General features: G+C 42.7%; 1 protein-coding gene across 1 annotated transcript in view; it reads left to right on the plus strand.

Annotated features, from left to right (window-relative positions):
* The first annotated feature begins 12,556 nt into the window (after nucleotides 1–12,556).
* LOC8033054 overlaps nucleotides 12,557–25,317 on the plus strand; it is a 47,065-nt gene continuing 34,304 nt past the window's right edge. The window contains exon 1 of the mRNA XM_040213913.2: nucleotides 12,557–12,676. Within this exon, the coding sequence (XP_040069847.2) occupies nucleotides 12,557–12,676 (120 nt within the window). The remainder of the gene's footprint in view (nucleotides 12,677–25,317) is intronic.

Consider the following 25,317-nt stretch of genomic DNA (forward strand, 5'->3'; position numbering starts at 1 on the left):
ATTAAGGTGAAAACGGTGCAGGTAGTTTTCCGAACGTTCTATCTAAGATAGAATTCGCCAAAACAGGCACTGCACACTATTTTGGATAGCACTTCGCTAAAGTAGGAATTTTCGGCGTTTTGTATCCTCATAACCAAGTCGCATGTCACATATTTACCTGGAAATCATCAAATATAGTGACATGCATATTAATTCACAGGAACGCTAATGCTTTTTTTTTTTCGGCCTTCGAGAAAGCAAATAACACTTCAGTGGCCGAACGAAAGCTTCTGACGCTTTCATTTCATATCCATTATTTTCACTTTAATGTCCCGTGAAGGGCATTACATAAAGGGTGGGGGGATATTCAAGATTTATGCAATATAAAAAGGCAAATACAAAAAAAAACGAGAGGAGATTAAAACTTAGAGGGGGTAGGGGCTACAATGATTACCGAACTTCGGTCAAAAATTTGTGGAAGTTGCCCTTTGACACTTCTGAAGTAAAGAACATAAAACAGATTTCGCCTGCGTGTCCTAGTTACTGTAAAAATAAATATGAAGATTGGCATTTCTGGCACCCCTCAACTCACTCACAGCCTTCAGGGTCACACCTGGTTCCCCTCCTAGTGACGTAACTCGGGGTGCCGTGTAGCTTCCCGTGTGCTTTCTCAGAGGACATCTCAGAGAGAGAGAGAGAGAGCTCCTCTCCCTCTCTCTGCATACATTAGCGGGCGTTATGCTGCAGCTTAGAGCCGAGCGAGGTCACGTAATCTCTTCGCCGTAGTTCCCTCGGCTGCCACTTGCGGCTGTAGGTGGGGGAAAAAGCTCGACTTTTGCTTTGCGATTATGCAGCAAAATCGCGACATTTTTAATGAAGGAGGTGCTTCCTCTATCCTCCGGGACACGATAAACAACGGAAAAATAACGAGATGCAAATATTTTTAATCTTAAGATCGTTGCAATCCGCCCCGCCCCCCCCCCCCCCCTTTTACACTATAAAAAAAAAACTTCGGACTGCTCAGAATTACACAGACCATGCAACTAGTTAGACAAAACATGAAGTTTAATACGAGATAAAAAAATTATTCGTGTGCACAGTGGGGGCAATGCATGATGGGAGGTTGTTTTAGTCGCTCATTGCCTGGGAAAGAAATGATCGATTAAATGCGTTTGAAATACGTTTGATGGCACATGTTTTGTTAAGTCGCGAAGGTGTTTGGTGGGGGGTTAGAGCAACTCACTTTTGAGGTATGGAATGCGGTAGTATATTTTATGAACAAGGCAGAGCTCAAAGACTTTCCTGGAGAGCTGCAAAGAGGACATGATTAGTTAGGTTTTCAAGGGGGAAACACTGAATAAAGAATTATAGGCGGACAATATTTATTTATTTATTTATTTCATTACCCTCAGGGCCCATCGGGCGTTACAGAGGGTGTGGGTAGAATGGGTTTACAAAGTACAATGATCACTTCAAGGTACAAAAAATATACAACAACAACAAAACAGAAGAAAAAGTATAATCAACAAATTGCAGAAAAGTATTCTATTATGGCTGCCTTGAAAGCAGAAACATCTTCAATAGCGGCGATGTGTGGGGGAAGGTGGTTCCACTCTGAACAAGTTTTTGGCAAGAAAGAATCAAAAAAGATGTTAGTGCTGCCATGAGGTATGGCAACCTTGTATTGGTGATCAACCCGGGATGAAAGGTATGAAGGCTGTAAAAAGAGTTCCTGTTTGAGCGCTGGGTTATGAAAATATATTTTATGAAAAAGAGAAAGACGCGCAATTTTTCTCCGAAGTATTAGTTCAGGAATACCAGCATTAGACTTCATAAGTGACACGCTAGCAAGGCGGTAATCATTAGAGTTAATAAAACGGGCTGATCGATTCTCAACAGATTCAATGGTATCAATAAGATAACGTGAGTCGCCTTTTTTCTGCGGGACTAGGTGGAGGGAAGAGGACCAACTACTCCAGGATGGGCGAGCAATGCCGATCTGAAACATCTGTTGAGACTCTTGCTGAGAGACGCGAACTTTTTCGCGAAAAGGCCGAGGGGCTTTTGCGTGTGTGGGATGACAGCTGGTGATGATGCGGTGGACTACATCATGCTTGACCGGTTTGTTTCGGTCGGGAGCTGCCGTTAGCGATGGGAATTCGCTCAGCAAATGCCCGTAAGGCGACTGTATGGTTTGGCGAAGTGTGAGGGCGAACGGATGGAATGTCGGTGTTTGACCGGCGACGAAAAGGCCTGCGGGGTAGTCATAGATATTCTTTCTAGCCGTGTCAACTAGGAGACAGAAGTGGGACAGGAATTCCGCGCCTAGTATAGTGTGACTGATCTTGGCTATTAGAGAGGTCCAATGAAACGTCCTTCACAAGCCGAGGTTGATCAGCACGGACCTCTTCCTGTAGACGGGGATGCTAGAGCTGTTGACTGCTTGCAAACGGAAGATAGGACCTATTGTGCAGTCAAGGGAATTATAGCCGGTATCAGACTCACTTCAGCGCCTGTGTCACTCAGGAACTTCAGTCCACTGATAGCGTCCGTGATGTAGAACAGGCGATCTTGCTTAACTGTGGAAGCGCTCGTCGCCACTAGCTATCCCTAGTCCCGTGTTCCGACCAGCTGCAAGGCCTGGTGCAGCGGTCCGCAGTAACACAAAAGCGCTGGTTATACCAGCAATGTTGTTGCTCTTGCCGCGGTTGGTTAGGTCTAGGCCGGTGGATCGCGTGTGGCGAGGAAGAACGACAGCGGGAGCTTCTGGACTGAGAGCATTGTCGAGGGAGGAGCGGTCGTGAAAGGCGCACGGTGCTTTGGACGAGTTATTGCATATCTTCCACGTCCTGTTGCAGTGCTCTGATTTCACCGGAAGCAGCCGCGGGCGCTGCCGGTGCGCGAGTCGCTAGAGTGACGGGTTAGGAGCACTGAAGCGATGAGACGGCAGAAGTTGTCGGGTGTTACTTGGCAACCTCCATGATCTTATCGGCGTTAACGGCCAAGGAACGCCGATAAGTTTTAAGGGTCGTACCTTCCGCCTTCCGCCATTGGTGTGGATCATCCACACCGATGGCGGAAGGCGGTGCAAGAAGCTCTTTCAGGAACAGCTTGTCGAACGTCGCGGCATGGTCGTCGAGAAGCAACTGCGTCTGGCGGAGAAGTTGCGATGGGCGGCGGTCGTTTAGTTCCTCCGCTGACCGGAGCTGTTGCAGACGCTCGCGTTCCGAAAGCATTGTGCGTTCTAAGATAGCAACCTTGAGCGTATCGTAGAAGTTCGCCGCAGGTGGTCGTGAGGGGATGTCGTAGACCTCCAGCGCGACTTCGCAGGCAGCGGAGCCTGGACGGGGCTGAACAGCGCCTCTTGAGAAGTTATGTTAACCAGTCAGAAGCTACCCTCGGCTTGAATGAACCAGACTTTTGGGTATTGCGCTCAGAATGGAGGCAGACGGAACGGCGTAGGTGCCGACGCCGGGGCGAAGGCTGGGAGGGACGCAGCATTTGTATCGGGAACGTTTTGCCGATCCATGCTGGGACGTCCGGGTCACCAATGTGAGGAGACAGCAAAAGGGGGCTGTCTCTTGTGAATTTAGAAATGGAGCAGGTTGTGCTTTTTACTACCACGGGATCTTCTTCCTGTTTCAGTGGCTCGCCACACTCGCATCAGCTGGTATCACCGGATAATCAGAGACCAAGCCCGGCAACTGCGTTTTCCCCTGATCAGCATTGGGAAATACATCGACCGACTACTCCAGGTTTTTCTGCTCACTCTAGCCCAACTGGCGGTCAATTTAATCGCAGTGATATTCAATTTAATTAAAGCGCCATTTAATTTACCCCCAGCGCTACCGGATTTATTCTCGGGGTCGGTCAATTTAATACCCAATATATACATCAGTGTTGTAGACAATCCTCAACAAGAAAAAAAAAAAAAAAAGAACGAGAGATTGTTCCTTTTTTCTTTTCATTTTTGGAACGCGTTCTCATTACTCACTCTATATGTGAAAAAGGGATGTGTTCCAGTTTCCCTGCACTCCCGTTCCCTGCACTTCCTGAATCCTGGATCACGGCCGGTTGCAGAGCCCGACTGTCCACCTACAGTTTCGTTTGCACCTCGGGCTAGAAGCACGCCCATGATGTACCGTCCTGGTCAGGCACGTAGCCAGGATTTGGTTTCAGGGGGAGGGAAGGAAGGGGGGGGGGGGGGGGTTGCCCATGACAAAATGCTGTATGATGGGGAAGGGGGAGAGGAGGTCCCAGTAAAATTGAAGATTTCGGGGGGGGGGGGGGGGGGGCGGGCCCCATGCTTCCCGCCCCCTGGCTACGTGCCTGGTCCTGGTACACCACATCGATGCCTCCTCTAGAAGACATTCTTCTTAGTGCTGAGAGTGTTAGCGTCCCCTCAGTTCACGAACCCGGAGTATCTGCACCACCAGTTGCCCTAGGTCGCCCAGTGAGACAGCGCAAGCCTCCCGGTTCTCTCACACACTATGTAGTTGCGTTTTTTGGCAGTACGTCTGCTACGTCTAAATCGGACATTTGAGATACATTACTGTAATATTCTGTGCTTTTAGTGGCTCGTTTCAAGGAAGAGAGAAGGAAAAACAACTGTGAAGGATAAGCAAAAGCGTTTTGTTCCCATTGAATGATGTCGACGGTATTGGAAGCAGGAAACTTGTTTTTCAGGCTTTCGTCGTAACGACAGGTGGCAACTGAGTGAATTACTGCTTTTCTGGAGTGTTCTTCATTTCAGTACCTTCAGCTTAATTTGCTTAACGAAGGGAGAATATTGTATTTTGAATTGTGTTAAATCTAATAGATGGCGATATTTGATGATGATGACTACAAGACGTCGCAATTAAAAGAAGGAAGAAGCGGCGCCCGCAGTGGCGGGCAGTTTATGCCGTAACCTCCGCAGAATCGGAAGTGTCCTGTCTCTCTGCGATTGACCAGCGGGCTCTCAACGGAGTCGCCACGGTGGCCCGACTTGTAACTGCAGCCGAAGCATATCTTCAGACTGAGGCAAGGCTTGCCGTCTGACTTGCTTCCTCAGTAGCACAGGCGCCGATATTGACAGGCGTGTCTCGGCTGCCACAGATCGTCGGATTGGTTGGGCGGGGCTTCATTCCAAGGTAGACCTCGGAAAAAATACAAAAGACCTAAAAGACATTAATCGTCCCAGTCCCCTGCACGGTTTCTCGGATGCATATTTGTCATTGAAAACTCGGATATCTCTCCGTTCTCTAAGGCACCTGTGTCTACAATTGCACGCGATACCACTAATCATCCAGCCTTTAACTGTGAGAATCATCAAGCAAGCATCATTTTTCAAAGCAAGAGTATAAAAAAGGAGAAACGAAAAATAAACAGTTATTAGTCTGCGCTTTTACATATGTACGTCATGTGCTTTTCTGTCCACCATATCGTATCATAGTTTACGTGTTTAGGCGTTCAGTGTAACTTCGCAGAGCAGTAACATACCTCATAGTGTGAAACAAACTAACCGAAATCAAAGCATAGTAGTTCTTTCCTCGGTGTGTCCGCTTAATCCCAGGCCTCCGCCTTCTGACAGTTCCAATCGCTACGCCATTTAAGCCTTCCCATTTCCTCACAGTCTTTCCGAGGCTCTGGCGTATGTATTCAGCTTTGCAACGTCTCTACCCACAATTGCATAGTATCCATACGTGGCCAACCACTACGAGAGCGCGTGCTGCCTGGTCAGCCTCCGCTTCGTCATCTTCTCTCTAACAACATGCTATCTTTGGATCAAGCTACAAGATTCGTGCCATGGTTTCACAAGAACATCTAGCTCGAGTAAATAAAAACAATTACAGCCCTACAACGCAATATCTATATAGAAAAATTACAATCTTGTGAGGTTTCTTATTAGTATAAGAAAAACACGTCATCTCGGATTGCTGTACATTCATAATGAATTCCCGCGAAGGTCATCCGAACAGGACCGGGGCGAATAGACCAATTTCACCAAGCGTTCCTCGCATGCGTGACGCCTCCATTATTGTAGGGTCAGCTCGTGTCGACCCGCAGAGGGGTTGTCGCGCGCGCGCAAAGACTACAGTTCCCACGATGCATGCCGGAAGCGGTGGCGTAGCGAAACTGGCTGGTGAGGTCGATCTATTCGTCTCTGGCCACCTTTATGAATACTCAGAAATGTAATTCTGCTAGGCACAATACTATTTGTTTCCCTTTCATAAATTCAGTCTGGCCACTTCGATAACTGTCATCATGTAAGTGTGCATCACCTGTAAATGCTAATGGTGGTCTTTGATGGCTGGTGAAGCAAGAATTTGAAGACGGGAAAAAACGTGGAGCTTTAACATTCCAGACGTACGTTCGCTCTATTGTTGTTCGTGAGTGCGATATCTTTTTTTAAAGGAGTAGATACATCACGATCTATTGATAAATTTACGCCACCGTGGGAAGTCTCATCGTTCTTTCATGGGCGAATTTTTCGTAGGCCCCATGGTGAACTTTTTTTTTCTTTATATGAAAGTCTATTTCACCCTAAAAGTTTTCTGTGTCAAATAAGTACACCACTTAAGTTAAACACATCGACTATACGAGTTGTTCCAACGGTAAAAATACTAGAGGTGTTTTTTAACCAATACATGAGTTGGAACGAAGACATAGAAAATGTTATGTCTAAATTATCAAAAATAACAGGTATTATTTATAAATATCGTTTTTGTTTACCAGAAAGGGTCAATATTATTTTATATAACACATTGTTTGCTTCAAAATTAAAGTACTGCCAGCTTGTATGGGGCAATACGACAAAATTGAACCTAGACATCGCACAAATAAGATCTGACATTTTGTAGCCAATGTATCATATAAGAGTCATGCCGATATTTTATTCTCAAAATTTAAGGTAACGCGTGTTTTTGACTTATATACACAAACATTAATCCAGGAATATAAAGATAGTATTTATTATAATAAGAAATTACTCCTTCACTTAGCTTCGCCGGATAAAAACTTTTTGTTTTATCATTTAATGAAACTAAGAAATATTAATCTTCACCCCTCAGTAGTCAATTGGATTTCTGAATTCCTTACTAATCGCACACAGTACACTTCTATTAACAATATAAAATCTACCACAAGCGCAGTAACGTCTGGTGTCCCTCAGGGAAGCGTTCTTGGCCCCCTTCTTTTTTTAATCTACATTAATGATCTCCACCATGGCATCACTTCTGAAGTACGTTTGTTCGCCGATGACTGTGTCATATATAGACCCATTCATTCACGCCACGATCAGCTAACCTTGCAAAACGATCTCCAACTTATAATTCAGTGGTGTCATAAATGGCAAATGGCTTTAAACTATAATAAATGTAAATCGCTATCTTTTTCCCGCAGTTCACATGTTCTATCCTCCTCTTACCACTTTTCTGGCATCCCAGTAACTGCTTTTTCATCGTATAAATATCTAGGAATTCATCTGACATCTGACCTGTCGTGGACCACTCATATAACAACTGTCATCGCCGATGCTAACCGCACTCTCGGATTTCTTCGCCGTAACCTCAGACAAGCTACATCCCCCGTAAAACAACTAGCTTATACTACCTTGGTCAGAACTAAACTAGAATTCGCTTCTTCCATATGGTCACCGTGGCAGGCATACCTAACTAACAACCTGGAATCCGTTCAAAGCAGGGCCCTCCGTTTTATTTATTCCGACTATTCCCCATACGCAAGCATATCAGGACTTCGCCAATCAGCTAACCTTGACACTCTTTCTCACCGCCGCAGGGTGTCTCGTCTTTCTGTTCTTCATCGGATCTTTTATTACAACAGTCATCTCAGACAAAGTTTGTTATCTCCTCCTTACCGCATTTTCCCTCGTCTCGACCATTCTTGTAAACTCCGTCCGATTTCATCGTCAACCGTCACTCATCGAATGTCTACTTTACCATTGGCCATTGACGACTGAAACTCACTGCCTGACGTAATTGTTACCTTATCTGATACTAAAAAATTTTCTGCAGCCATTAGCTTATTTTTTCTAACCCATAACTAGATTACAGCGTTTTTTCGTAGATAAATAATTTTGTTACTTGTTTGTTTTTTAAGTGTTCACTCCCTTGTGTAATGCCCCCTGGGCCTTCAAGGAATAATAAATGATGATGATGATGATACGCGTTGTCCAGAGCACTGGAGATTTCTGCATCCCAGGAAAGAATTATGGATTTCAAATGCTCCAGTATACCGTATCGTCTACCATTAATGAACCCATTAAAAACAATATTCACATAGAAAATATGTCAAATAACCAAATTAGACAAGTGTAATTTAACAACAAATAATATTTTAAAAGTTATGTACTGTTCATGATATCAAAACTCTATCATGTCGTGTACGTTTTTGTTTTCTTTTTCTTGTTTTTCAAGTGCCGACTAATCTGCCCAAGTCTGTATGGGAGACAGGGACCTGTCAAGCTACGCAATGTAGCTTTTTTCCTGTCTCATTCTCCAAACTGGAGTCGATAAAGATGACTTGAATTGAATTGAACTATTTTAAAAAGAGCTCTGTGCCAAGTTAATATTTTTTTTCCGCACAGCACAAGAAAAAAAAAAATACCCGGGTGGGAACTATACTTTCTATGGGCCAGCAGCTGATAAAAAATAGTAGAACAATTATTTTTATTGTTGAAGAGAAAAACTGAAGGAGCTGAAGATGCTCCTTCAGTTTTCGCACCTTAATTATAGTCTGTTCTTTCTCAAAGCCATTTAGAAACGGAAATATCTGTTGTTGTTGTTGTTGTTGTTGTTTTTTTTTCAAGAACTGAAGCTCCCAAAGCTGCGTGGGAGAGAGCTGCTCCTAGGCCACGGCGACCATACTTCCCACTTCGAAGAATACCGAGAAAGCAGCTTGCGGCGCAGGTGCTTTCGAAATATTCAAATTCATGCAATTGCTCAGTGCGCATAATTTGTAAGTTCGGAGGTTACATAGCTTGTAAAGCTTTGATCATCAGCAGATACCAGAGGCCAGCCTCACCAGCACAAGGCCTGTGAACGCTGTGCGTGGGAATGTTTCAGAAAAGTAGAGCTTTGCTTTTGTCCCGCCAGAAGGCACCAGCATGTTCTTTTCTTTCTTTTTTGACATGAATTCCGCTAGATGAAGGAACAGTACAATTGTGAGAATTCGTCTTCCCTTTAGCCCAGTTCAGATCAAGCGTGGGTGGGAAGTATACACCTTTCTGATATTTACAGCCCTCAGTCCAGCGTGTTATCTCCTGAGCCCAGCACGGGCATGTTCGCCGCTTCGCAAAGCGAGCAAATCAAGCACCATGCGCTCGAACACTGAAAATGGAACCCGCCAGGAGCCCTTTTTTTAAAGGTTTATATACTCAGCATCCACACACTCCCTGACTGCTCATAACAATATAATGTAAATAATTTTATCAATAGTTATACTCAACTAAGCGCCTCGAACAGAGAGGTAGTTTCTTAACACCGTCCAAACTGAAACACATAGAGAAAGTACTTTACATAAAAATAGAAAGTATTGTACACAAATTTAGTTTTATGATTTAAGCCACCAGATGACACTGAATTCGTGAAAGGGTCTATTTGTTTTACTTGCAAATGGGTATAGATTTTAGTCCACTGCAGTAGTGTTCTGGTATTTAAAAGCTCTGGCTGAGGGAAGTCGACATATCTAGAATGTGAAAACACTGCTAAGGTTGAAGCCAGGGCGAGCTGGTGTGACATACTTAAAAGGTTAAAACAGCGCAAAAGACAACGGAGAGGGTAAAGAAGGACAATAAAAATTTAGTTGCGAGTCAGCGCTCTGTCTGTGTCCTTCTTTACCCTTTCCGTTGTCTTTTGCGCTGTTTTAACCTTTTAAGTGAAAACACTCTCTTTTTCCCTTCTCCAGGGATTAATATTGTCATTCTTGTTCAGCTCGCTTGCACCTTTGCATTAATTCCATTTTAATTATAACGTTCATAATGCAGGCCGTTCACCCTTGTTGGTGGCAGCTGTTAAAACCTGTTTGCTCTACTGACGCCTAACCCCCGCTTAGCTCAGTTTGTAGAGCACTCCACTGGAAATGGTGAGCTCCCGGGTTCGATACCCGGACCAGGCGGATTTTTTTGGTCGCGCACCAGTCACCCATTGCTGTGTTTGGAGATTTGAGTTTGTCCTTTGTCCCATTTGTTCCGCTTTTCCAGAGATAATTATAGTCATTATTGTCCAGCTCGTTGTACCTCTGCATTAATTGCACCTTAATCTGCTTTCATCTCCCAGGAATGCACGGTTAAAGTACTCGCACCCCCTTCCCCCCTCCCACAGGTCCGGTGTGTCTTTCTGTCAGTCTATGCGCGGACGCAGTGTTTTCCTTACCGATGGCGTTCTTTCGCGTCGTGATCAACTGCGCTAGCCAAAATGTTCGGGAACAAAAAGGAGCACCGGCCGGCACATACGTTTATATAAAACGTTCTTTAATCAAGCACCAGACAACCCTGCGCTCAAGAGGTCAGCTCGTTCGCCTGCGGGATGGACCCGGCAGACGCCGCCAGGCAATTTTAAAGGGGAAAAAAAAGAAAAAAAAAACGATGTAAACTTGAGCTTAAACATCCCATGTACGTCCACTGTTGTATTTTTTTTTAGTTCGGTCGTCAACTGACCTGTCTCCTTGCTTCTGCGTCGTACCAACCCAGCTACAACGCTAACAAAAATCGTTTACTTGCATCCGAATAGGGAAAATGGCTGAAGGTGTCACTGACTAAAGACAGTATATTGAGGCTGAAAATTGTAGTTTTTAAACACACTACTTGGGAGGGTGCGTTTGAAGGAACGTCGTATCCAAGAGCCCTGTAAGCTGTAATACTCGTTTTGATTGTTTGCTAGGCCTGCAATATCCACAATCTTCACTATCTCACGATTTGTTGATTGGTTCACTGAATGAGGTAAAAACTTTGTGGTTGAGCCCTAGTCTGGACAAAGTGTTCTTAAGAAACTGGCAGGTGCTCTCAGAAGGAAATGAAACACGTACGCCGGAAAGCGGGGCCTTCGACATATGAGCTATGCTATCTGGAAGCCAAGAAAAACGACTGATTGGAGAGTGGGCCTATGAGGGTGTCTGCGCTTACTACTAGGCGCCTTACCCTCAAAGGCCCATTTTCCACCACGCAGATTTATTGACCTCCAGATTGCACCGCATATATGTCGAAGGCCACGCGTTCCGGCATTCGTGTTTCATTCCGGTCCGATAGTGCGCCAAGAAGCCTAAATGTCTGTTGTAGCTAATATCGTGGGATATAGATAAATTCAGCGGACAGCAGCGGTGCTACAGGCAACTGGGAGCTGCCCACTGCAGAGTCTCCACTCGCGGGTGTTTATGTTTAGGCAAGTCAGTTTACATTTTTAGACCGAGTGTTTCTTTTCAAGGAACGCAATCGGTCAATAGTATTATTCAAATTGTCATACTGACAATAAGAACAAATTAAGAAGCCCATAAAGCATTCAATTAGACAAATAAGTGTGTGTAACTGAATTTATACTTTGTTACTTTTAATAAGAAGCTCACCGCTTTCTAAGCAACTGAAGTTAGGCTCTCTCCTACTTATTGCGTGTTATTGTCGACAACAAAAGCTTGTTCGGTGAGCATTCACTAAAATTAAAAACTGCTCGGGTGTCATAATATGTGGCTAAAGCCCCCGAAAGGCAATGACGTGTAGAACGCATCGATGCGTACTAATCAGTCATAAACTGGGGTAACACGTTTCAACGTCAGTCAAATCAAACACTTACAGTACTTTACAGCTGATAAGGCTATTTAGACTGGATATTCGAGTGAAAAGAGCCCTTATTTCGTTGGCTCTGAAGTCTCAGCATTAACTAGACTACAAGCCCGATCAACATCCTCACACGATTGATGGGAGATTGTGAATATTTAGTAGCGTTTTACTTAGGTAGGCAATTAAGATAGCTGAACCACTACACTCGAATATGTTCGCGTCCTCCTATCGGTTGGAATGAAAAGGAGACTTTTTGATGTTTGCATAAAGAAGCACATCAAATAACTATCACCATGTTTGGCCGGACATCTAAAATAAGGCGCACAATTGCCATTCCAGAAAGCAATCGCAACGTAGTGGCCAACTAGCTGCTTAAATTATTAAACATAATACGACACGTTTTATCAGGTAGACCGTTTTTGTTCTTTTAAAAAAGGCACACTATATTCTCGAAAATACAATTTTCTTTACGAATTCAGTAGAATTTTTTGAATAAATGATTTTCACAATTTAATATAGGTAATACATGTTTTCATCGTATGCGAGCCTTTTTATTCTTTCTAATGGGATAAAATAAAATAAAAATTAACTTTTACCAGAAGTTGGAAAGAATATAAGTTCGAAAATGTTTGAAGTGACTAACGTTGCTCAAATGCCAACAAACAAATCGTTTTTTTTTTAATGCTTGTTTCGAGAACGCAGCAAAAGATAAAAAAAAGCTCAAATATCACGGCCCCATTCTTCTCCGAGAATAAAAACTCTCGGTTCGTAGCACTGTATCGTCATTTCTCTAGTTGCGGCTTCAAGATGAAACTAGTATTATTTTCTCTGATAATTTTCTTCTTGGCAATGCTCGTCGATGCCAAACCCGGAGAGAGACGAATAGACGAAGACGAAAACTATTGGCAATATCAAGACATTCGAAGGGCAAGTTTGAATTTCAATCTGTATGGTACTGTTTCACAATTTATTGGTTCTTTGCAAGCAAAGTTGTAAATTATTCATCTTATATTGAACAGTAATGACATTACAGGAGCTCAACAATGATTAAGAGTTGAGTCACAAGCTACTTACGAATATGAATTAAATTTGGAATCACATAAGTGTACACCAGAGGTGTACACCTACAACCTACCTACAATGTTTTCCGCTGGCATAGAGGCTTATTATAACATCCGGATTAGGAACGCAAAGCTAATCTTGGGAAACATTAAAAAAAATTGATGCACATTATATCCTTATTTTGACCCGTCTTGTTTCGCTTGAGATATCTAATATTTATGTACTCCATACTTACTTTCTGTTAAGTTGCTTATAAATAATTTTTCAGATGCCTCTATGCATAATCTCGCTCCGAAAATCAATAAGTGTTTATTGTGTGCGTATTTAACACAAAAAGGGAATAAATTAAATTCTGTCGGAGTTGCCTTCGATTATAATTTAACGCTAAACTTATTAAATTTTGTAAAATTAAACGTAAAGAAAACCGCCAAAATAAATTGAATTGGTTGTATCAGGCTTTTACCACTATACCGAATGTAAAAAGAAATGTAACATTATTTTTATACGCCAAATAGTATTTAGAGCACAGAAAGTCGCACGAAAGAGAAATATAAATGCATTATGGGGAATGGGTTTGTAGAAATGTGCTGATAATTTATTATCAATTCAAATAAACCAATTTAAACGCTATGACAGAAAAAAACCTGGCTAGGTGCACAATTTTTATAACCCTGCACGGGACTCAACCTCAATAGTATGCCCCATGGAGAAAAGAAAACATGCATTCGGTGAGATTTGGCAAGGCTTCCAAACCTTGCCACCTATATTTCGTGAGTTGTGTGAAAAATTTCAGTATGATCAAGAACAAAATCATACGGCAGCCGATAAGAAGATATTTTGTAAAACAAATACCGGATTCGTTTAAAGCTCGAATAGCGACCGAAAAGCAAAAACTCAATGTAAATACTTGGATAATGCATAGTTTTTTTAGCTTTATACTCGCCAGGCTCTTCACGTTCGTGTAGGGTTGTAGTTAATAGTGCCCTGAAAGTAACACACAGTATATGCTAAAGGTTTCTTTGGGAGTTATGCCAGTTCAGTTTTAATTTTGAAGGAAATAATGAGTATTTTATTCGAAAATACACTACACGCAGACTTCTCTGTTAATTATGTACAGTGTTCTCTCTCTTTCATAGACCCCGACTCTTAAAATTTCGAGCCCTCATAGCAAATCAAGAGAAGGGCTAGTAAATTCTTCAGATTGTTCCATCTAACCCCATACACTATAAATTGCCCTGAAGTTAAACGTTTTTTTCGCGTTGTGCGTCGGGTTCCGTGTGTTCGGTATTTACAGAGACCCAAATATTAAACCCCAAGCCGGCGTTATAAAGAAAGATGGTGGCTCCCTTTATCTTTAAAGTTTTATAATGCATGAAATGCAGTCTCTAATGTGGATTTTTTTTACGTTTTTTTTTAAAAAAGCTCGTTTCAAGGAGTGAAGTACCTATTTCATCTCTTTTCCTGTTAAGCACAGCAGAAACACGGACTTGGTGCATAGGTCTGGTGACGTCGGGTTATGTGAAATCAATTTCCACACTAAATTTAGCGAGGAAATTAAATTTGTGTGTAGGTCACGGTACGTCAGGTCACGTAACCTAAATTTTCTGCATGATATAAGAACACAAAATTGGTATTTTCTTCTCGACACGTAAATATTCCCCCTAAATTTAGTGGGACGCGGATGGACGAACGGACGGACTGACGGACTTACGAATTCTGGGGATGGGAGGGGAGAAGGGAGGAAGAAGGGCTCGTTGAAAATCATTTATGGTTGAAAAAACTTCAGGGCTGTTCGTGAATACGCAGAATCAAAACTTAGCGGGAAGAAAACTGTGTCTAGATCTTTATTTTGTTTCTCCACGCACAAACGGGCGCTCGATTGGGCAAGTTCATGCGACAAGCCTCGAGAAGCTTCCTAGGCCCAAAAAGCAAGACGCACTTTGCTGGAGTGCCGGCAAAAGCTGGAACCTGGTTAAGGTGCCAAAGTTAGAGTTATAATTCGGGACGACCTCATGTATCATTTATGTATGATTATGTGCTAGTCAAATGCGCCGGCAACCAGTCACAATCGAAAAATGAACGAACTGACGGACGGAAAGACGGACGGATGGACCGATGGACGAACTGACGGACTGAACAAGTTTTGGGATTTTTATGTTTGTGTCTGTGTGTGTGCGTGCCTGTTTGCGTGCGTGCAATAAGGGGACTCCCATATCGTGATTTTCGCGCCGACATGTATAGGGCATATGGGAGAAAATAAAGTCTTATTTACATTCTTTATCCACATCGTTTCAACAGTTTCCGTATCTATCGTGGTGTAGCAAACTCCTCTTCATGATCGCTGCTTTCGTCACATCGATGGCATTGTTGACGATCAGCGAAAGTGAAAATAAACTGGAGCAGAGTGCGCTAGACCGCGCTGGAACACGTTTGGTCGGGCTCTTCTGAGCGCGGCGGAGCGCGCGTAGTGTACGACGAACGTCGTTCTGCGTCGGCCCGATCGCGTTTAAAGCCTGAATATAGCACGATACAAGGAAGGGGCTTTGATTACGATGCGTGACTGTTCTCGACGCGGCAGTCCTAAACGTAACCCCAACAAACTGGACAGCTGTTTCGCTCCAACCCTGCAATCAATGATTTTTTTAAGCGTCACGTAGCGAAATTGTTTTGCTCGTTTGGTAATTTTAATTTGCTTATAACTCCCAAAACATTAAATAATGTATTTATTTATTAAGAATTAGTTATTCACAAAATGCGAATAAAAAGGTGTTCTCTTGTGTTGAAACATTTGATGAGCTTCGTTTCAACGCAAATTTTAAACCAGTTCGAAACTCATTAAATGCCCTCTTTAATTTAGAAAAGCTTCTAAACGACTCAGGTGACTGCTTCAATGTTTGTCATATAAGACAGCACATAAAAAGGGTATAGAACTGACATTATAGACATTTCACCCCTTCTTTCTTTGAAGATAAAAACTCACTACAGAAATTGAAATCCACCCAAAACCCAAAGCTTTTGCCCCATAAACATTTTTGGGAACGGGTGTTCGCGTACTAGTGTCAGAACAGTTAATTTTTCTTTGTAGAACGCATAACAGAATTTGCCCCTTTTTTTCCTAGAGATCATTTATATATGATCTTTTAGAAACAGGAGATGTTGCGCCTACAGCAATCGCGTTGCCGTTTCTTAGGCTTGATGCTAAATTGGCACCTAATGGTTTGCGGAAAGACAACAATTATGAGCCTGCAATAGGCCTTTTCCAGGATTTCTAACGCGCATGCCTATTGAGAGCAGACCTTACTGTCAGCCTGGTTAGGTATTCTTATACTATGGTCGGTATCGGCGGTCAGTAACATGCATACTTGAGTTGTGAGTCAATTACAGACAATGAATTGTAGCAACTTAATTAATGTTAAGGATTTGAAATGAAAATTATTTAATTTGAATATTTTTAGCCAGAATAAGTGCGACATTTGAATTTCAACATAACTACTTTATTTGCGCTTTTGTCACGCTGACGTTTCGTAATATTCTTCATAGAGTCCCTGACAGGCGAAAATGTTCCGAGTGCCTGCCTCAACAATTTTCCGCCAACTCGTGCGACTATGAAAGCGCCGAGACTGCATCCGGGCGCTGAACGTGGGGCCACAGCTTATAAAATGTCAAAATACCAGTTTTGTGCCAAATACTCAACCACAGTATTTGAGATAAGATGCTAAATACCCATTTGAAATGTATATATAGTAGCATTCAAGTTATGTTTAGTACGAACTATCTTGAGTAGAGTACAAATACTTTGAAAAAGTAATTGACTTAGTTGGGAAGATACATGGCAAGTTTTGTAAGCAGAGATATAATAATAAACTCGAAAAAGGGTGCTCTATTTTTTATTGCTCCAATGAAAATGAAAATTTTCTACAATTTTTGTGATCTTCAAGACGCGCCTTAGCTGGTACAATCGAAGTTTACTCTGAAATAATTCGGAATATGCACCATAAGGCGTACCGAAATCATTTAGGACGTGCTTTAGTGTGACGCCTGGCTCGGCTCGCGACGGATTCTGCAATAAGTTCGCAATTGGTCCCGCCGCGAATAATGTATTACGGCATTGCACGTTCATAACAAAACAACAAGAAGTAGGTCAGGTAGCCAGATTTGTCGATGAGTACGTAAGTGCACATCACACGCGCACGCTCAGGAGAAACATTGGCTCGAGAAAAGCAGTCTCTTCGTTGATCAAGAAGTAAGAGCAAGTGTTTGTCCCCTCAGTAAAAAGCGAGGAGCACCTACACCTTCAATCTCTAAAAAAACAAAAGGTGGTTAAGAGGGAAACACAGGAAACAGAGGAGAGTGTACACAAAACCGCTTCTAAATTCACTTCCTCTGCCCCTCTGCTCCAGTTCAATCTATTCTTGAAGCATTAAGATCAAGATGGTCAATATTCAAGAATCAGAATCCCCTACTTCATAAATGACTCCTCCTCGCGGAAAACTGGCTTTGATGATTCTTAGGGTGAAACAATATGCGCATTCGGAGAGAGATGAAAGAAACGCTTTTCAACGAGTTTCGGAGCAAACGTTAAGCCACAATAGGAAGACAAAGAGATTTAGGAATGCCCAATCTAGTTCCCTGCGGCTCAGTAAAGCCAGCAGGATCTAGCTTTTTTGGCCGAGGAAGTGCTTGTGGTCGCATGATAATATGTTTGCGGATTTTTATACTGGAGGCCCCCTGAACCGGCGATTTCTGAAAATGGTTCAGTTCGTGACTTTCCGCGTGTGGCATGTGCTCGCGACGGAAGAGCGAGTGCTGATTCGACGATTGCAAAGGGAGCTATGTTAAAGGGACACCGATACCCCCCCCCCCCCAAACTTTTTTTTCTTTTCATTTTTTGTCAGGCGATCTATTATGGTTGTCGGAATACCACCCAAATAATATTTTGCAACAGAGTAACGTATTTATTCATTAAAGCAAAAAAGAAAAAAAAAACAAGCCAACTGCTCGAAACCAAAACCGAAACTGCCGCACCGCACGAAGAAGTGGAGAGGATGGAGTGGAGTGGCGGAAATCACGTGGCTACATCCGGCCGTGTGGATCTTTTTTTTCTCTCCTTACGTAGCAGACGAAATGCGTTCGTTCGCCGTGCAATTCCTTTGCAATTATGTTTGTTCCACTCGCTGGTTTGTAGTTCAAGATCAGCTATTGTGCACATTTAAGTGTTGGCAATTGATAGTGAGTGCCCAAGTGCCGTGGTGAATTCCTGTGATCGGCTCCGAAAAAAATACTCCCAACATGTTGCGTGAAGATTTTCCTCACATGACTTGCATCTAAAAGTGGCATTGTGCGTCAGAGTGCACATGTTTCCGAAAGATTAACGGGTCGGGATCAATGGCTGGCTGCAATTCCTGTAGAACAGTTACGCGAAGCTCGGAAAGCGGACGCTACTCGATTCATATGCTCCTTGCATTTTGTGGAAAGTGACTGCATTAAGTTCGCAGGTGTCAAAAATGGAATCCCATACCATTTAACTCACCGACGTATCGACCACAAAAATTTTTGTTTTCTTGTTTTTTTCAGTGATCATTGTAAAAAATAAATGTAAACATTGCAAAACGTTTGACAAAAAAAGAAAAGTACACCCCCACCAGGGATCGAACGCGTGGGAAGCGGACGTGGCGTGGGAAGCGGACGTCTTTCCACTGAGCTACTGAAGAAACATTTTTTTAACCTTTATTAGAGCTACTGAAGGAACTCAATCATGCATAGTAATGCGGCGTGTAGACTGTATGTCGGAAGTTTGCTGCCGAGTTCCCTTAATACATGCACTCCCGGCTTGAAGTCGGGCAGCACCACGCATATGCCACATTCGCACCTCGTGAAGAAACAGTACGCGTGCGTATTCAACTCGAAGTACTCACTTCGTGCTTGACGTTTGAGCGAGCGTTGTCTTCAGCCACGAGAAGGGACGATGGCTCGGCGACGTCTTCGTGCAATCGGCTTCCTGGTCGGGCGTGTCGTACGGGATGAATACCTGTTCTTTCGAGCGGTCCGAAATTTCTCTTTCGAAGGAAGACAGAATCCTCCGGTACCTTGAACGACAGTTCTAAAGTAGAGGTCCAACGCCCGTCGTCCACTGCCATCCGCTAGCCCCACAATACGCGAAACGACGCGATGTTGAGAATTATGTAGTTAACGCACAGAATGCTTCCGGTTGTGTGCGCTACTGGTTTTTCAATCAACGTATTTGCAGCTTTTTGGAAGCCACAAAAAATTTGTTTGATATATATATATTTTGTTTAATATTGACTCTGTACCTTCAATGACCCACGACTTTAATTAAATTTGGTGGTCGCGTCGAAACCTTAAAAAAACGCCCGTGACCACGGAAAAGAGAGTGAGCGCGACTCAAACCGGCCAGTTCTCGATCGGCGGTTTTCGGGAGGAAAGAAACCGAATTTGGAGCTGCAAATTGTGTTCTGGGTAGTTGGGCTATGTCACGTACAACTAAAAATCTTGGCGAGCATAAATACCCTGTCAGTGTCCATTTAAAGGACTTTTATGCTGGCCGTGTGAATGGCGTAGTACAGTAGCTTATTGACGTGATATGTAGTTTAACTAGGTGTTCAATATTTCGTGAAGCCTGGATAAAACCTTGCACGAGGGAATCGACACTGATTGGTTGATGGGTGGGAGAGGAGGAGTGAGGTGGGTGGGGAGGAGATCGAGACCTCGTGTGTACTGAGGGAGAGGGGCTCCAGGGTATGAAATACTCTGGAAGATCGCCCGAGTTATTACCTTGAGAAGCGTTAGTATCGCTTCAGTCTACACTCTACAATCCGTTCTTGAAAAATTCTTTGACACCCCATGGAACCCCTTCAGCTCGTGAAGAACGCTTTCGCCCCAAACACTATCGCCCTTTGGCGCACTAGTAAAGGCAAGTGGGTGATGAAGACGTCTTTCGCATTAAAGTGTACTTAAAAAAGCCCCTAAGTTTTTTTCTCACAGTGGACATTTTCGGGGGTGCTTAAAATTACTTTTTTAGGATGCAAGATATGGGTAAGCCGAGAACGCCTAGGAGTTCTTTTAGGAGCAAATTTTTTTAGAGTGCTGTAATCACTTTATAGTGGACACATGGAACGTGTTAAGCTTGCTGATGAAGAGCGCTGTGAATGTATGTGTTTGGCGTCTGGAAACTGAGAATATTGCTAAATGTTTGTGATGCTGCAACGTATGCTACACAATTGCCTAGCAATTAGCAATAGAACTTTAGTAGATGCAGTCGCTACATATTTATGCTTATATAAATACCAAATTAAGGCAACTGGAACGGACGTGGAAACAGTGCCAAGTTTCTTCTTGGCTCACGCAGGCGCGATCGGCGTCTTGCGCCGTGTACATTCTTTGCTTCCGTATGCGCACAGGCACACAAATTCTGACATTCTTAAGCTTTTCAGTGTATTCTAACACTTTTTTTTTTAACATTTCCGATAAAAATAACTGTAACAGTCTTGGTATCGACGCTAAATGCTAAAACTACTGGTTTTTGATAATTAAAAACCGAGCGTGTTAGTAAAGTTCGATTTTACACACGAGAGGGTAAACAAATATGACGGAGCACGGAAAACGACACTTTTCGACTGGTTAGTCGAAAGATGTGTGTTGTGTGCTTCGTTTTATTTGTTAAATATTTCGTGGGCAAAGTTGAATTGTGTCAAACAGACCACTTAGTTCCCATATCATGTCATTCACGACGTAGGTAAAAGAAATTGGCAAAAATCTGGCGAATCTAAAACTCCTTAAATTAAAGGCCAAACGGACAAACACGAAATAAGTAAGTGAAACAAAAATAAATATCACTGAAGTCGTACAGGTCACACTTGAACGTAATTGCGAGTTTATTTCTCGACGTAATACATTCTTGTAACGAATTACTTACTGTGCGCTAGCAACAATAAATGTAATCAACTACCTCTAGATCAAAGTAGTTGTCTTAGTAATTAAATAACATTCCCAAAGTAATAGTTTGAAGATGTAATTTCCGAAGTATAGAGCGTGCGGTAGCACAACGCTTCAACTCCAATATAACCCCAGCATTGATTTGTTTTTGTCGCAAACTACTAGAAATAAGTCTTAGGGATTGACCTAAAATCTTAAGCTTGGGGAAAGAGCATAGGGAGAGTAAAAGCTATTCAAATAAAGCCAGATTTCAAATTTCCGTCTAAATCAAAGACGGTGATGGCTAAATGGTGCACTAGTTTGTTTTGCTTTAAAACAGGAAGTATGTTACTTCCTTTCTTTCCATGTAATCAATCGCGGTAATCAGGGGCGCACGATTATTTTACTGTGAATTTGCACGTATCCCTTCTCCACGTGCAGACGACGCGTCGGTTTTCAGATTGATGCACCTTATTTTTTTCATGTTTTATTTAGTGTGTTTCAAACGTTTATTCTTTTAATTCAGATAAAGGTAAAATGAAGGACGAGTGGTACAACCCAAATTCTTATCGCTCGACAATTTCTCTCTGAAGACGCAAAAAATCCTCCGGCTGGAAAAAAAAAAAAAAAAGAAAAGAAAAGACAGTTTGTTGCAGGAATGTTAACTTCCGAAACGCCCACATCTCCGTCAACGCCTTCGGCGTTGAGAGAGATGTGGCCGGTTTGGAAGAAAAATTCAGGAGATGGCAGAGGCCTTGCGGTGTGATCTTTCTATGGTTAGAAGTCAGCGGTGCAGTGCTTTCAAAAATTTTTTAAACAAAAATATGCTTGATGAACCTTATTAACAATTGTTAAGCACATAAAACGTGTGACATCGCTAAATTACTGAACAATGCGTTAAGGCCCGTTCACACACTTGCAAGCGAGTAGGACCGAGGGACACGAGACCTGTTGAAACCTCTTAAATTTTTTTAGGACGAGAGAACCAACTGGCACGCTGGCACCATGTATGCGGTTACCCTGGAAGTGCATTTCAAAAGAGCGAAGGTTTTGCGTGATTCTCAAGGTAAAATCTGCGTAATGCCTATAAGAAAGGCTCGTTTATAACGTTGACAAAAGTTTTTCGAGCCAACAAAGAAAGGATAATGTGCGAGAGAGAGAGAAAGTATGCCGGACCGCCAAGTTTACACTACTACCCAATAGATGGCACCAGTGTGTCCTTTCGTCATAAGAGATGTTAAGAGGTTCTAAGGCACTATGTTCTAAGAGGTCGCAAGTGTGTGAACGGACCTCTAGTCTTCTCCGTCATAAATAAAGCAAAATAAAGACAGCGAGAGGGAGCTTGAGTTAAAAGCAGACTTGTGCTCGCTACTTGAAAAATGTAATGGATTACCGTTACAAATTACTTTCGCTGAAAAGCGACGGATTGCTTTACTCGTTACGTTACAAATTACTTTTACGGTACTTTTTCGGTACACTCATTTAGAGAAACAGTTTTAATTTATTTTTCAAAAATGGTTTGCACTTTTGCTGAAAAGTAACGGATTACTTTACTCGTTACGTTACAAATTACTTTTACGTTACTTTTTTGGTACACTCATCCAGAAACAATAGAAAAAAATTTTAATATTTTTTTTAAATGTTCTGCAAAACTACTTTTCATTTCTCGTACGCCCGTATTACGGTAGTCCTTGTAAAAATAAAATATTGTATTTAAGAGAAAGAGTGTAGATCCATTCCGTTCTCCGGTAAGCTGACAAGGCGCCGAAAGCTGCAACCAGACCCGCCATCCCGCTAGATTACGGCCTCCGGAAATGATCCCTGGAATTGTGCAAACAAAGCTAGCGGTGCGGATGCTCAGTAGCAGCGTCTGCCTCCGCTGTGAGATTCGGAGCTAAAGACGCTATTTACGTAAGCTCCCTTTTGACTCGGGAGTTTCGCCCGTTATTCACAAGAAAAGAAAAACTTGGTTCTAACGTTACAATGTATAGCCCAATGCAGAATGCAGGTGTCCCAGCTTACCTTGTTGCGTTTCCGTAGATTAGAGTTTGTTGTTTTTGCTCATGACATTGTCTGTGTTTTTCGCATGTCAGAGAAAAAATGGTGGTTACGAGTGATTGATCGTTCATCGGTTCTCACTTTCATATTAATATTCGTGGAGGCCAGGGGGGGGGGGGAAGAGGAAGTGATAGAGAGCGAGAAAAGCGGTGGCCATCGGTTTCACAAAACGATAGAGGATCACAGCACTTTTACGCGTTCTTTCTCTCTCTCTCTCTCTCTCTGTCAGCACTTTATGTTGACAGTTGACTGTAAAGTGAGGAGTGGACTCGACCACCATGCCCGGATAGGTAAACCAAAAAAAGTATCGTCTGTACCCTCGAAGACGATGCTCGTATAGACTCGCGCCGGCCGCTTTTCAGCGGTGCCTCAAGAGCGTGTTAAAATAAAGTAGCGCACGTCAAAGACGAAGAGAATTCGACCCCCTCGCACGAGGCAACATCGTCTGTTTCGCAAGTTGTGAACCCGCAAATCAAGGGGGTACGGACCCGCGTTTGATATCTGTGCAGGTGGCGGAAGACGTCGAAGAAGTTGGAAAGGGTGAGACGGTGTAAAGAACAAAAACAAATAAACACGAAGAGCTTTCTCCTGCCCGGGAGAAGAAGAAAAACAGCATGGAAGGCGACGGAGAGCCTACATGGCGTTGTCTTACTTGATCTTTGTCTTTTGTATATTTGTACATGCCTTGCCCGTTTTTCTGGTGGTTCTAATGACCGGTCATACAAAGAATCGTGTATTCTTTTCGGCTATTCTTCCCGCCCTGATGTTTTCTTTTTTGTGGAACTTGCCCTCTTTCTGCTGCTGCTGAATGTTCTGCTCGTATTGCCCCAGTTTCTGTATTATGCTAAAATTTTTAACATGAACGAGTAATTAAAGTAATCCATGACCAATCTTTTGTAACGAAGTTACATCACAAATTACTTCCGAAAAGAAGTAACAAGGCAATTACAAAATTATTTGAAAAAGTAACGGATTAAAAGTAATCCGTGATTGTAACGGATTACTTCCCAAGTCTGCTCAGAACAGACCTGGGCTGCACAGTTACTTGCACCAAACTCTTTTATTGTCAGGCAATTTAGGTCCCCGAAAGCCCGTAAAAGCCAAGGGATAAACTTACTTGACATTTTTTTGGACAATACTTGGTATTTTGGCCCTAAATTGCGAAACGATTAGGTGCCAGATGAAGGTTTCACCTTCTGGTTGTTCGGTGGTCATTTGGTTTTTGGCCTCAGCCCCGAGGAAATGTCATAGGCTTTATTTATGGTTTAGCAGTTTTCACCTGGCAACTTGACTAATTATGCGAAACAAATGCCAAAATGAGGCTTCACTGCTGGTTGTCCGATTGGTAATGGAATTTTGCGTTCATGTTTGTCACCTTATCAATTTTGTGGCACATAAAAAAAAATTTTCGTACTTTAGCACTAACGAACGGATTTGAGTAAAACCTTATTGGGTCTAAGTTAAGCTCCTAGGTTTGCAAAATTTGGCTTAGTTTGGTGTTCTTGTGGCGCGCTGCCTGGGACTTGATATAAGTACACCATTATTTTATGAAAGCTGAAGCGTGCGTATTACGTAAAAAAAAAGGTTTTCTGAACACAGTATGGTTTAGAATTCCCAGAAAACTTTCACTAGTCCCGACTTGTAGTTAACAAATCCCGTGGACACTCTTATTAAAAGAAATTTATCTCGATTGAGCGAGAAACGGGAGTCAGACGTACTCTCTTGATGACAAACATTTGCTACTGCCCACCTTTTCATCTATCAGAGCATGACATAAGACTAATACGTTGTTGTATAGCAGTAATGACTCATTTAAGCCTCACCAATCGCACATATCAACCTCCTCCGTCTTGAACCTCCATTTTCGAGAGCTAGACCCTTAGCAGATTTTCTAGTCTTGCACGTACTTAACGGCGTGCTATGTTCGACTGAGGCACTCGGGCCAGCAACCGTCCAGATTGCTGTATTGGAACTTTGGGGTCGCATGGATTCTGACTGCACGAATGCGAGACATTGAAAGTCGACCAAAGATCGTTTTTACAACCTTTTTTTAACTTATTTGCAGTAAATGAGAATGCACTATGGTAACAGAAAATTATGGATGGAGAGGAGATAAAAGACAGCTCTCTTCGAGTTACAGACCCAATTTGATTAGTCAATTTGGTTGCATACAATTAGTAAAAATAACTAAATACTACCCCCAAAAATATAACTCAAGAATCTGTTCGAACTTAACTCAGATGTAACTGTGCCATGTGTGAGCCCAAGAATGTTGCGTTTTAATTTAAAAAGAAGTATCCTGCATACTGAAGTGTTCTACTATATTATTGTACATTAACTCCCTACTTATAGTTCCTTGCAACTCAAGAAGGTAGGGCGAGGGTAACACGTTTCGGGGAGGAGGAAGCAGACGGAACGCTGGAGAAGAATGGGGGAAACCTCCTTGTCCCTTCAGCGTTCCGTCTGCTTCCTCCTTCCCTGCACGCCTTACACTCGCCCTATCTTCTCCAGATGCA

Source organism: Ixodes scapularis, unplaced genomic scaffold (genome assembly GCF_016920785.2).
Source record: "Ixodes scapularis isolate PalLabHiFi unplaced genomic scaffold, ASM1692078v2 PGA_scaffold5__190_contigs__length_132052651, whole genome shotgun sequence".
Taxonomy (NCBI): Eukaryota; Metazoa; Arthropoda; class Arachnida; order Ixodida; family Ixodidae; genus Ixodes; species Ixodes scapularis.